Source organism: Phyllobates terribilis, unplaced genomic scaffold (assembly GCF_046119375.1).
Source record: "Phyllobates terribilis strain yellow unplaced genomic scaffold, ASM4611937v1 Scaffold_7__3_contigs__length_470593459, whole genome shotgun sequence".
NCBI lineage: Eukaryota > Metazoa > Chordata > Amphibia > Anura > Dendrobatidae > Phyllobates > Phyllobates terribilis.
The window spans coordinates 308315854-308331021 of NW_027362767.1; the positions used below are offsets into that span (position 1 = coordinate 308315854).

Genomic DNA, 15168 nt, shown 5'->3' on the forward strand with positions numbered 1-15168 from the left:
ACATCTAACTAGTCTGTAGGAGCCAGAACTCATAATGGTTTGTAGAGGATCAAATACTTATTTCCCACTGCAAAATGCAAATAAATGTATCTAATTTATTGATATTGATTTTTTTTTGGATATTCTATCTCTCAATATTAAAATTAACCTACCCTTAAAATTATAGACTGTTCATGTCTTTGTCAGTGGGCAAACTTACAAAAATAGCAAGGGATCAAATAATTATTTCCTTTACTGTATATATATGGGCTGTATAGTGGCTCAGTGTATGCTGTATACATATATGTATATTTATATATGTGTGTGTTTGTGTGTATATGAGCAGTACGGTGGCTCAGTATCCAGACTATAAACATATATGTCTATATATACAAAGCAATATACGGTCAAGTTTGAAAATGCACTCACCCTCATCTATCATTTGCCTTTGCATCATCCCACAGGAATTACACAATTTTAGTAAGCCTTAAGTGGTCACTGTCATTTCAATAAACTTTGCATAAATCAGTGATACACGCAAATATAAGAACCTTTATGAAATACTTTACCAGAGAAATATGTTACTTTCTCCATTTGTCAGACACTTCTTCCTCTCCCCATGCCCTGAACTCATCATCCACTCAGAAAAAATACCTCAACTGCATCTTGGTCAAAGTAAGAGAAACTATCAGCTCACTGAGGTGTCAGGTTACTGCATTATACTCTATGTAGAAGTGACTATGGAGGAGAAGCGAAGAGCACGCAGCACATTGAGGGAAAGGAAGATTAACCTGGAGCTTCAAGCAACTATTTTGCCTTATTCCAGTGCAGGATTTACAGCCACACAGCTCAGTACTGCTGTATACTGTCTTCCTGGATGCTCTTGCTTTTTTCTGTGTTCTACACAGAGAAAGAAGAGCATGAATACATTACATCTCTTGATGTATGAGATTTTCTACACCCAACGCCAACCAGATAAGAAAATAATGAAAATTAGAAAAAGTTCCTGCAAATGATAAACCTGGTAAAAAGTACAGGATACAATATATATATATAATGGACAGAAATGGTGTTATTCCTCAGGTACTCACACTTGCAGCCGATTCTGAAAAGTTACATGATGTGACAGATCCACTTTATTGAGTAAAATGGTCCCAATTTATTCAATTGAATTTAAAATACAACCTCAATTATTCTTTTCTTTCTTTGTTTACCGAGTGGCCCATCGAATAAGTGGTTGTATAGCAATAAAAATTAACTTTATGCTGAAAAAGAATTATGTTATCATCCCCTAGGTTTACACTAAAAATATGCAATGGAGTCTAAGATATGAGATTGGGGATTTAGGAACGAGCTCCAGTGTCCTGGATGGGTGGTCCTTGACATGTCTGCTAACCATGTTGACATGACTACTTTTTTGAATAGCATTACAGACATAGTAAATTTAAAAAATAAGATATAAAATTAAATATGTTTTACGCAGCACAACCAATCATCTAGGGTTATGGCACATTATGGTTACAGTAGCCCATCATCCCTATTTACACCTCAAGTTGTAACCCCAGTAGTTTTGATGTTCCACATCAAAAAAGTTGCATTTACGCCAAAGTGTTTAAATAAAAGTTGGAAGCCAAAATACAATTTACATACAATATACAGCAACATGTGCTTCTTACCCGACTGATGTCCATTCCTGAGTCACAGCTTAGAGGTTGTGTTGAGGTTAATCCATTGAGACCTATGACCGTTGAAATGATTCCTCCATCATCAATTTTCCGAATCATAGTGCCATCAACAAAGTAAATGAAACCATGTGCATCCACAGTAATACCTGTTGGTGAAAATCAGAATTAGTCCAGGTAATCACATGCAAAATTAGGAAAAGGCTACAAGAATGGGATTTCAGCTCATTCAGTAGGTTTATTCTGAAAAACAGACTATGAAAAAAATAATGTGGGAGAGGGAACGTGGAATGGCACTTGCTATGAATAACCAGTGATTAGGAGAATTAAAATGCCACATGGTACAGAAACATTAATGGTATATAGCTCAGTAATACAGCAGGTAATAGAGATTGGAATATTTTTTCTTTAGAATAATTCATATGAAATCTGATAGAAAAAATATTTATATAAAGAGACTAACAGAATTACAGCATAGCCCATCAAGTGCAATGGGCGCAATAGTATGTCTCACTAATATGCTATAATATAGGCTGTAATATGTCCACATGCATGAGCACTTATAGTCAACAAAACTACCACTGCAAATAGGCTCAGAAAAATAACAAAGCAATGAAAATAACCCCTTCCAGACATATGATAATATATGCAAGGTGTGGGTACATAGAAAAAACTCTGGAGCTAAGCTAGCTTCATACAGAGCAGATGCTGGCTGTGTTATACAGTTGTCTCCTACCTCCAACAGTAGTGACTGGGGCTGTTAACCACTAAGATTCGCTGCAAATATCTCACAGTGGCATTTAATTAGGGATGTCTGCTATAGTGCCCATTGCCTTCTCCCCATTACATAGTTTATTCACATACGAGAAAAACGGACTGAGTTTCATCAGTGATTTTCTTTATAGTGTCATCCAAGTTTCATCTGTGTTTGGTTCGATTTTCATCAGTTTTTCTTATATGTGAAAAAAAGTTTCTCCAACTTCTCTTATTTAACAGTCTATGAAAATTAGACCGATTTTTTTCACTGACCCATAAACTTACATTGCCAATTTTCTTCCGACACTTGGATCAATATCGGATATGTCTCTGTGATTTCATATGGACCACTTGGTCAGCGACAAAATCACAAATATATTAACTGCCCCGTTCACTACTTTAGGTAGGAGTGCTATCTGTTGAAGACATAGAAATCACTCGTACACAAATAACTGATGCCTGAATGAGCCCTAACATTGGGTTGTACAAGCCTTGCTAAGCTTTGTTAATCTGACATAACCAGCTCTGCTGTATCTGCATTTAAGCAATGTCCAATAGTTTCACAGAGACTTCAGTCTTCCAGTCTAGGGGTATGTGCACACAGAGTTTTTTAAGGAGATTTTTTGAGAGAATCCATTCACACCTCCAAAAAACATGAAAAAATCCTTGAAAGTTTCTTATTCATATTTATTGTAAACCCGCTTTAGCAAATGTCCCAACAACATCTTTATCAGGCAGGTAAACCCAATGAGTTTATCAAAAGGAAGACACTTCAGGAAACCCCAGGTTTTTTTTTTCTTGAACAATCTTTTTAAGCATTATTCTGGTCCTTTCCTGAGTACTTTTTTTCCATTTTTGAAGGCTTGCCTTTTTAAAATAATTTCTCTAGCATTTTTATTGGAGTTTTCTGGTCATTATTTCAACAATGAAGAAACCTCTAGCAAATTTTCAAAAAAAACTGCTGGCAAACTACTCAAGAGGTTGACCGGACATCTTCAGGGATCTTTTGAGCCTTCTGATTGACTTTTATTATAAAATATAGAGCATCTACAGAACTGAAAAACCCTGCAGAATGGTCATGTCAATGCTTTGAACCTTTTGGCGTCTGTGGAATACTGAAGCAGTTAAAAGTCGCTCAAAAGACTGAACATATAAACAGAAAATAATTTTTACCTAAAAATGCCGATGTTCATTCTTTTGAAGACTTAGTTAATGCTTTTTCAGGTGGTTTTTGGAGCGGAATCCACCTGAAAAAGACGTATGCACGTACTTCTACTTTTCAATGATCAGTGTTTTGAGCATTTTTATTTCGCTTCGGTTTTGTAAAAGACCTTGTGGAAAAAAAGAGTACATGTCACTTCTTTGTAGAGCCTCCTGATGGAATCCGCTCCAAACTAAGCACTGTCCAATCCAAAGGCTGTAGGCTTCAGGAAAAAAAACTCATCCAAAACTCTTTGAAACAGCTTTAGGAAACAAACAACGTCCCCACAAACTTCCCAAAGTAGGATCGCTACCTAAATCTGTTTTCACTTGAAGGCTTAAAAAAACTAAATGTCTACTTAGCCTAAGGGCTCATGCAGACGTTCGTGCAATTTGGCCCAAGCACAGACCGCTAATGCATAGACTGGCTGCGGAGCACCCGACCTGAGCATGACAACCACATAGACATATATGAAGCTGTCAAGCTTGGGTCAGGAGAGCTGCGGCTAGCCCTTGCATTGCAGTCCGGGATTGGACTGAGATCTATGGACGTCGGTATGAGCCCTAATGTTAACAGTACATTTCAGCCTCCTATTAGAGGTGCACATTGTAAGCAGTCCACAATATATACCTCTGAAGGAAGGATGCTACATATCACTGGCAGACACGGACCGGAGGGTCCCTGTGCAAGAATTGTATATGGGACCTTCCAGTCCAAAAGCTTATCATAATGAACAATTCCAACTGCTTGGAAGGTCTAAATGGGCCCCTTAACTCTTGTTTCCCTTTGCGGTTGCACCAATAGTATGTCCACACCTGCTACATATACTATTGTATAGACCTCCAGTGTAATACAGGCAATAAGAAGCCATGTAAAGTTTTCTACATGGGTACTGAACCAGGAGTACTTCAATTTGGTTAGTTGCTCTCCTATAACAATTAATCAGTTCCGACTCCTGACATTGTTATCTCTATTAACTTTAGAGATAGGTTGGTTGAAAGCCACTGTATAGATCAAAAGTAATCCGTCAGACCCTCTGTACTGCAGAACGGCAGCATTGAAGATATGTATTATACCCAGAGAACCTCATTATAAAGAAGCTTACTGTTTAATGAAATTAGAGATATACTTTAAGAACCATATTAGAAAAGCTTATATATTACATCCTGATAAAATGTATCACTATAGGTAGCTGAAATAAAATGACTTTTGCTACCGAAATAGATGTTGGAAGGCAAAGCAGAGTGACAACTGCTGTCAGACATGACTTGGCATCATCCTCCAACATCTGCCAATTCAAACAAGGGCATTTCTGTGACTGACTATCAGACCAAGATTGGAAAAATATCTCATGACATGCCAAGATTTCAAAGTGATGGAAGCATTGACAAGAGACTAATTAGCTGCCCTGTTGCTCAGGGCATGGTCCTGATAAGGTGGTGGCAGAATACCTGGCTGAGAAATGGTTGCATACTGTGATTTTGGACAGTTCTTTTTGTATAACAAATCTTAATTACATTGACATAATTCTCTCACTGGTTACTTTCCCATAAAATCGGTTCTGAAACTTAGAGGATCTTTGTAATTTTTCCTATAGAGACTCCGTTGCCTTCGTATTTGTGAATTCCTATTTGTTTCCTCCATATTGTAATCATATATGTTGGAAAGGATATTTTCACCTAAGGAAATGGCTTTTTTATGGTCAGGTACTGACTCAAAACAGCTAATCGAAAAAAGGCAAAGCTGCTATGTGAACCATGGTGGAGTTATAGATTGAGCAGCAATCTTTGACATCATCCCCAAAAAGATAGATATGACTTTAGTAGAGCACATTGATTTTCACTAATTCATAAAAGTGTTGACAGGTCAGAAGATAATGATGACCCTCAATGTCTGTGAAACTACGTATTTAATCCTGATGACTGCAAGTAAATCGGATTTATCCATCCAGTAACATCACCACATTACTGTAAAACAGTTATTTTCCAAGTGCGAACATTATTTTCACTGGTAAATGGAGTTCATTGGGCCCACCAAAGGGAATCATTCTGTAATCCCATCCTCCATCGAAACAGAATATTTATGTGGCCACTTTCGCTTGTATCATAAACTTTGATTCAAGGTATTGCCCCAAAATCAAACTTTGGTGCAGTCTAGTGGACCATTGGTTCCTGGTATTTTGCCAGAACCTGGGTCCTTCAGAACATTTTCTGGTTCTCTGATGAATCAGTCAGACATCTTTTAAATAGCTTAAAGATCAGAAAATTAACAGTAACTATTACTGCGATTGCTGCTTTTTAACCGCTCAAATGCTGCTGTCAATCACTTTTCGTGGCATTTAAGCTGTGCGATTCTATCTGGGCGCCCATTCCTGGTGCCCATCAGCTGCCCCGTAAAGTGATTGCAGAGTGCTGATGAGTTGCCATGCCAGCTGGGGGCCTGCTGAAGATGACCATTGCTGCCATGTTGATACTGCTATGATAGACAGACAGAGGCTGGGCTTCATAGGAGACTGTAATTTAATATACATGTATATATGTATATATACTCTTCTTAAAAAAAATAACCACCAAACAGCCATGTAGCAAATGTTAATTCAATGGGGATGGTCTCTCCATGACTTGCAAAGAAAACTTTTCCTTTAATTACATCTCTGGAGATCTAATGAGTGTCCGTAAGTTTGTGATTCATTTGTATAAGTAAATCAGTGTTGTTCTTACAATTAAGAAGTAATTATCAAATTAAGTGGGTTATTAATTGACAAAGCAGGATGTAATTGAATCTCTCATTGACTTTACAATCACATTCCGCTTTTACATATACAGTATGTTTAGCTGTCCACATTGATCCGGCTTCTCCTCAGCTCAGAGTTGTCTCTAATGTGGTTGAATCTAATAAATACTTTTTGTTGTAGAGATTGAAATGGATGTAACACATGTGACCCGTGTTTCTGACATACATACAATTTGCATCACCTACAAATTAACATGATTTCAGATTGTGTGTCCATATAGGCCCGTACTTAAAAAAATCCAACAACCCAATTTTTTCTACCCCTTATCTAAATAAATAAAAACTCCACACTGCGTGACATTGGATGTAATGGCCACAGCAGCCTCATTTTATTGAATAAATCAATATATACTATTAAAACAACATTAATTACCTATCAATATGCATACATATCATAACCACTAGAAAGGAAGGGGAAATTGAAGGTTCACACTATTTTTCTTTAATCGCAACAAACAGCTCCTCCACACCACCCATACCCAAATGTCCTGCTGAGGCCTAGCCCAATAGGGACCCGTTTTCAACTTTGTAAGAACCGTTAAACCATCCTTTTGTGCAATCATCCTCCTTCAAAACCGCTCTCCTTTTCCGCCAACTGCTGTGACTAATTAAACTAACCTTTCTTTTTTTTCAACCATCAAATAATAATCCTATAGGGTGGGATGTTCTTGGTAAAAAGGCCACAGCCGAAGAACAGATGTCCCATCAGTGACCACTCCTTTTTTACCACCTGTATGGAACAACCAATCTGGTAAGCCCAAAACCTTTCTGTCCTTATACTTATACTCCTCCCCCCAAAATTCCTGCTCAAATTACGCTTTCACTATGTAACCCAATAGTACTCAAAATTTGGGCCTACCGTCGCCTCTAAGTCATGGGGCTTCCCTTGAGCCCCAGGGGGCGTACAATCCGGGCCATTGCTTATTAGTAACTTACTTCATGTTATGAAGATAATACAAGTTTTCTTATTCACAAGTATAATAGGTAATCTGTAGTTAACATTACTGTAGTACAGCCACTACTAACCTAGAGACTACATTGAACACTACTTTCTGAAATGGATGCCTAGGCATTGTCTGTCCGCCTGATAGATATCATTCAACTCCGAAGGGAGATTAGTGCATTCAGAAACTCCTGGATTTTATCACCTTGGCCCACTATATACTCGCTGTCAGACTGCTGGGACTATAGAAGTGTTTCTGAATTTTTGTATGTCAAGTACAGCGTTCTCAATCAAATTACATATTAGTTCACATAAGGCTTTGATCTTACCCTCCATTTTCCATTAAGAGCATAGTAGGAGCACAGTGTAAGAACACACTAGATATATTGCATCATTAATGCCTACATATGAATACCAAAGGTACACTACTCACACATAAAATACCAAAAAAAGTTGGGGAGTTTGTGGTGGTCCCCATACTGCATATATTATGGGTAAGCAGTGACATCTGTTTCTGTGGAAATATATGGGAGCTGATTGTACATGTTACATCTGTATTTGTAGATGATGCTTTTTATAGGGTCCATCCTCTTTTTTGATTGATCCTCTTTTGAAACCCTATGTTTTGTACAATATATATTTTTAATTGTGTTTAATAATACATTTTTTGAATTTTAAAGGTGTGAGTGGTTCTGTGAATACCTTCGGTATTCGTGTGTAGGCATGTATATCGATTGAGAGACTTCTACTATCAATAGCCAAAGTTAATACCCATATATGCTATATGAATATTTGTGTAGTCATATATTGCATAATTTAGCTCCTGGGGTGCATGTAACACAGATTGACCTCATTTAGATGTCATTGACACAAAGTCTGAATACGGACGGCGATGCATGGACTGGTCGCGGGTCTCCTGACCTAAACTTGACAGCCTCCTGATATTGTTGCGTTGGGGGGGGGGGTAGACCCATGGGCAGTCTATACGTCATGGTCCATAAATGGACCATGTTTCACTGACATCTGAATTCTTCCCCAGGCACTAGATTATGCATTTCTTCAATGTTGAAGACCTGGCCTTAGACATAAGACTTCTACAGATCTTTGCTAAGAACTTTCACACAATGAAGCCTCTTAGACTTTTAAATATTCATTTGATTAATTCAGTCACTTCTGTTGCATAACAAGAAAAGATAACGCTTCATAACAGATTTCAAGTATAAAAAAGTAGTTAACGACATCTGTCCATATGATTCAGCCTTTTTGTCCTAGGACCGCAAAACCCTGCACTCTTTGCTCTATCCGTGTGCAGACGGAAGCCTGGTGCATTTCACCGCTATCTTGCAGCTGCTGAGTGAACCAGAGCTTTAAAGAGTAACCATAATTTTAATTTGTATCTCATAAATGAATAGTACACATGAAAATAATCAACTTTGTAATATATCTCATCAGATAAATCTGCTCCTTTCTCTGCCAGAATTGATCATTTATAATCAAAATTCTCAATTCTGAAGTAAAATCTGTATTCAGTGGAGACAGACTTTCCCATTACTGAGATAGGAGATTTCACTAATAGTAATGTGGGTAAAAATCTGCACCAAAAATGCAAGTAAAAATCACGGCAAAAATGCGGAAAAACAATTGTTTTATCCGCTGCATTTTTCCTGCCAAGAGATGCACAAGTGGTCCAGAATTTTTTTCCCATTCATTTTAATAGGAGAAAAATGCTGCAAAAACACTGAAAGAATTGACATGTTGCAGATTTAAATTTGCAAGTCACAAATAAGCGATGTGTGCCTGAGACTTCAGGATTCTCATTCACTTTGCTGGCATCAGGAAAACCTTCAGGTTTTGTGACAAATCTGCACTGAAAAAAACACAGCAAAAACGCAACGTGCGCATACAGTCTAATGAATGGCTAATATCTGAAACAAAAAAATCTCGTAAAAAATCTCATCAAAAACGTGCCTATTTTACACAACGTTATCCTGCCAAGAGATGCAGAAATGGTGCAGAAATTTCTGCACCAAATACTTTATGTGTGCACATACCCTAAAGTTTATCAAGCAGAAGCTTTTCGAAGTGTGTGTGAAGTAACGGGACTACAGCCAAAAAATGCATAGATGCCCGCTGCCACACTGTATCGTCCTCAGGGCTCCTGAACGTGTGTTTGGTAACTCTGATATTTCTATGTGCAATTCCTGGCAGGGATTTCTCTTCCGTCTTACAGACACAGGTAGAATTGAAACTCTCCTGAACAGAAATCTAAATTGAAAATCTCTCCATTGTGGTCCGCTCTCAGTCTTCAGGGAGATGCATTTTCAAAGATTACAAGTAAAATAAAGAATAGTGGAAACACCCAATTACAAAGAGCGCCATTTATTACATCTTATCGGGGCCATCCAATAATTCGATCTGCCTCCATGGTTGAAAGTTGGAAGACTGATTTATTAACCTCTTCAGTGGACTGTTGGCATACTGTACAGCTCAGCAGTGGACTTCCATACACGATTGTCTACAAGTGTGACACAAGGTGCATGGCGTTATATGGATGTCATTGTCACTCTTCTGTGCTCCTTTTATGCAGTTGGTATCTGCATTAATGCTCCTGGAGGGTTTACATCTGCCTTCTGCCACCTGTTCAACATTTAAATGATAACGTTTAGGCAGCGATTCTGATGAGGCAGCAGTTTATTCTAGCCACCGGGAGACTTTTAATTACAAGCAAAGTGTCGCAATACTATTTTTTTAAATTTATTTATTTCCTGAATTAGAACATGGAAGGGAATTGAATTTGAAAAAAAAAATCAATGGTACCTTAGAGCCAGATTGTGAATCCTAATTAGAATACTAAATATGAAGTGTAAAAGGATAAAAGGGGTTAAGAAGGAACTCTGAGTAGCTAAGTAATAATCAAATCTCCCACTGCGCAAAATTGAGTAGCCCATGGTGCAGCATTACGCACTTCCAATTACTGCCTGTTGTCTGTCACACCCAGAATGCAAAATAAAGTTCAAAGTCAAAGTGAATCAAGTTAATTGATGCAAAGTTCTGGATGACTTGTAAAACTCAAGAAAAGCTCAGAAACTTCTAGGAACATATTTTTAAGTTAATCTTAGGACTGTTTGACAAGTAGTCCATAAAATGAATTTAATTTATGATAATATACACTGCTCAAAAAAATAAAGGGAACACTTAAACAACAGAATATAACTCCAAGTAAATCAAACTTCTGTGAAATCAAACTGTCCACTTAGGAAGCAACACTGATTGACAATCAATTTCACATGCTGTTGTGCAAATGGAATAGACAATAGATGGAAATTATTGGCAATTATCAAGACACACTCAATAAAGGAGTGGTTCTGCAGGTGGGGACCACAGACCACATCTCAGTACCAATGCTTTCTGGCTGATGTTTGGTCACTTTTGAATGTTGGTTGTGCTTTCACACTCGTGGTAGCATGAGACGGACTCTACAACCTACAGAAGTTGCTCAGGTAGTGCAGCTCATCCAGGATGGTACATCAATGCGAGCTGAGGCAAGAAGGTTTGCTGTGTCTGTCAGCGTAGTGTCCAGAGGCTGGAGGAGCTACCAGGAGACAGGCCAGTACACTAGGAGATGTTGAGGGGGCCGTAGGAGGGCAACAACCCAGCAGCAGGACTGCTACCTCCGCCTTTGTGCAAGGAAGAACAGGAGGAGCACTGCCAGAGCCCTGCAAAATGACCTCCAGTAGGCCACAAATGTGCATATGTCTGCACAAACGGTTAGAAACCGACTCCATGAGGGTGGTATGAGGGCCCAATGTCCACAGATGGGGGTTGTGCTCACAGCCCAACATTGTGCAGGACGCTTGGCATTTGCCACACAACACCAGGATTGGCAAAATCACCACTGGCGCCCTGTGCTCTTCACAGATGATGTGACAGACGTGACAGAGTCTGGAGACGCCGTGGAGAGCGATCTGCTGCCTGCAACATCCTTCAGCATGACCGGTTTGGCAGTGGGTCAGTAATGGTGTGGGGTGGCATTTCTTTGGAGGGCTGCACAGCCCTCCATGTGCTCGCCAGAGGTAGCCTGACTGCCATCAGGTATCGAGGTGAGATCCTCAGACCCCTTGTGAGACCATATGCTGGTGCGGTTGGCCCTGCATTCCTCCTAATGCAGGACAATGCCAGACCTCATGTGGCTGGAGTGTGTCAGCAGTTCCTGCAAGATGAAGGCATTGAAGCTATGGACTGGCCCGCCCGTTCCCCATACCTGAATCTGATTGAGCACATCTGGGACATCATGTCTCGCTCCATCCACCAATGTCACGTTGCACCACAGACTGTCCAGGAGTTGGTGGATGCTTTAGTCCAGGTCTGGGAGGAGATCCCACAGGAGACCATCCACAACCTCATCATGAGCATGACCCGGTATTGTAGGGAGGTCATAGAGGCACGTGGAGGCCACACACAATACTGAGCCTCATTTTGACTTGTTTTAAGGACATTACATCAAAGTTGCATCAGCCTGTAGTGTGTTTTTCCACTTTAATTTTGGGGATGACTCCTAATCCCGGTCTACATTGGTTAATAAATTTGATTTCCATTGATGATTTTTGTGTGATTTTGTTGTCAGCACATTCAACTTTGTACAGAACAAAGTATTCAATGAGAATATTTCATTCATTCATTCATTCATTCAGATCAAGGATGTGTTATTTGAGTGTTCCCTTTATTTTTTTTGAGCAGTGTATATAATAAATATTATGTATAGGATGGATTCTTTCTGTTCCATATACTTTTAATAGCACATTATTTAATCTGTATGTGTAAAATAACCCATATTTCACAGTGCATTACTCTATTACTGGCCAAAATACAAACATTTTTGAACTTTGTGATACTACCAAAATAAAATTTGGCTCATCGTCATTCATAGGGATGAGAGGACCCATGGAAGTTTGGATTCTGATACCCGACCCGAAGTTTATTCCTAAGTTTGGTTCTGGTGCCAGAACTGTACCCGAACTTGAACCAAAACCCCACTGAAAATAATGAGGACCCAAACTTTTGAGCTGGAAAATTAATCTCTCTCTCCTCCTGGACTTCCCCCGGAACTCCGAACATTACTACAAAGGACTTACGTGAGAAGTCCGTGTTCGACGTTTAGCACCGGACACTACCTGTCTTGTATGAACCCCGAACTTTTAAGTTCAGGTTCGCTTAGCTTTAATCTCTAGTCATTCATGAAATGTTGCTAAATATAAGCATGACGAAGCATCTGTGAAACGTGCGGCGGGTGTTTGTTGGGTGAGTATGGCTATCTACTGGGACATCAGTTAAAACCTGTTTTATATGTCTGTAGGCTGTACTGTTCTATGAGTAATTGTCCTTGCTCATTGGGTTATGGACATAGACATTGAGTGACTAGTTGCATTGATTTACTTGTATGCACTTGTCACTTTATATTTATCTACATTAATTACTCACCCACCAATCTGTCTGTGTGTCTGTATTTGGGATTTTTAATATGTCTTGCTTTAATCTGTCTATCAATAAAGATTATTAATTTTTTATTATGGGAACTGATTACTATTGTCCTGGCACATTTTCTGTCTTTGGTATTCCTTTGGATCTCAGTGCATTTTGGGACACTTCACCCATACCTGGGTTTACAAGTGTGTGATGTAAATATACAGGGTCTGATTGATCATTGTGTTTCTGTCAGTTTTTTGCCAAGAATACCACTCAATTAGTGACTTTTTAATTTGCAACAAATTCATAAAAAAATTTGCACCTTTTTTTCAAGCTGTCTTTTGTCGTTTACTCTCTTTTACATCAAAAAGGCGGTCCAAGATGTTATAGTCTGATTCAAGAAACATGACTTTTTCAAAAATGGATGCGCCATTTTTGGGACGGCTGAGGGCTGGTGTTATTAGTCTGGGAGGGGGGCAATATCCATGGGCCCTTCCCAGCCAATTAATATCAGCCTGCAGCTGTCTGTTTAACCTTTGCTGATTATTAAAATTATATTTTTGGGGTCCCCCTTCTAATAACCACTAAAGGCTACGTAGACAGCTGTGAGCTAATATTAATAGCCTGGGAAGCTCCATGTTTATTGCCCCCTTTCCAGACTATTAAGACCTGCTCTCAGCTGTCTGCTTTCCTTCAGCTGGGTATTAAAAATAAGGGGGACCCCACACCATTTTTTTCTTTTATTTAATTATTAGCTCAATGCATGCACAGTAAGCTACACATGCACTGCACTAATTGTATATCTCACTGACATTTTTCTATCTATTCTATCTATATATCTATTCTTTTCTGACGGTTCATGCTGCGAATTTACTGTGCTCGGTTGATGAAATGTCAGGTTTCCTATGAGATGTGTGTGGAGAAATCCCATGGCACACGCATGGTTCATGCAATATGATTTTTTTCTCACACCCATTGATTTGCATTTGTGAGTCTCGGCCGTTTTACGCATCCATACGCAGCATGCATGCATGCAGTTTATTTCTTCAACCCAATTCCAGGTGAGGAAAAACTAACAGATGAACATTGCCTAACTGAATAACATTGTGGCAAGTGCACTGCAAATTTTTCTCACATTGCACTTGCTGATTTTATACACAGATTTGAGCGACCCTAAGGATAATGATTGATTCAAAATAATTTCCTTCCAAGATTGTATTGCACAGTTCCTTCCAATATGCACTTTTAAATTAAAAAATTGCCAATATTACCCCTATGATAAATCTAGAGTACTATACTTTTAAGACGCTATTAAAGCACCAAACCAGCTTTTTTTTTTTTTAAGTGTAGTGCTGGAGTGGTGCAACTAAGCTAAGTTCCCTGCCCCTAGTATTATACTCACCAGCTGCTTTCTTCTTCTGTTATCAGCGCCACTCCAGTCATTCTCCAGCAATTTGTAATCTGCCGGATGGCTCCAGTGTTTGCTGGGTGAGCTGAAAGTCACTACTCAATGTAAGTCTATGGGAGCCAAAACGAGACCAGAACAAGGCTCTCAGAGAATTTCATTGAGAGGTTGTGACTGTTATCTCTGACTTACCATCAGTCAGAAGTTGTGGTCACAAGATGGCAGATCAGGACTGGAGAGGCACTGATAACAGATGAAGACAGCGACTGGTAAGGGTAAATCAGGGGCAGGGAACTTACAAAAGTTGCACCATTCCAGAGGTAAAATAAGTAACATCTCTTTATTGAGGGCACTAATATGTATTTTGCTGCTAATACGTTACATCAGCCCGCAAATATATAAATAAATATAAGTATACAGTACATTTGCAAACAATATCACTGCAGGTAATATTTTATTCTTATAAATAATCCATTTTGTTGCCTGTTCTCAATTGCAACCACTAATTTTTAATCTGCCCTCAGCTGGATAGTAAGAGGAGAAAAACTGATAGAGGAGCGTTAAAAAGATAGAAAGAAATTACAAATTCTTAGAAACCTGATTAATCATATCCTTTGATTCATCGGGGTTAGGCAGTGAATTGAATATCACAATTTACATCAGAACAATGCTAGCAGCATTCACTGTGGCGTGCACATACTAACAAGGATTGCTGGCCGCGTTTGGCTAGTATGATCACCAATCAGATGCTTCTGATAAGAATGGACACGAAGCAGTCTTTTTGGATGGTATGAAGCAATATACCTCATCCATTCTCCTTTGTGCAATGTATATTGATGACGTCCTGATCCTGTGGTCTGACTCTGTTGTTGAGTTCCATAAATTTGTTGTGTGTCTTAATCTGAATGATTTGGGTCTTTTCTTTACAAGTAAGGTATAGTGGACT

At 38.9% G+C, this 15168-nt stretch overlaps 1 protein-coding gene across 5 annotated transcripts in view; it reads right to left on the bottom strand.

Moving 5' to 3' along the window:
• TENM1 (teneurin transmembrane protein 1) overlaps positions 1–15168 on the bottom strand; it is a 1319062-nt gene that overhangs the window by 125388 nt on the left and 1178506 nt on the right. For all 5 annotated transcript variants that reach the window (XM_073641092.1, XM_073641091.1, XM_073641090.1 and 2 more), the window contains one exon: positions 1656–1810. In XM_073641092.1, the coding sequence (XP_073497193.1) occupies positions 1656–1810 (155 nt within the window). The remainder of the gene's footprint in view (positions 1–1655; positions 1811–15168) is intronic.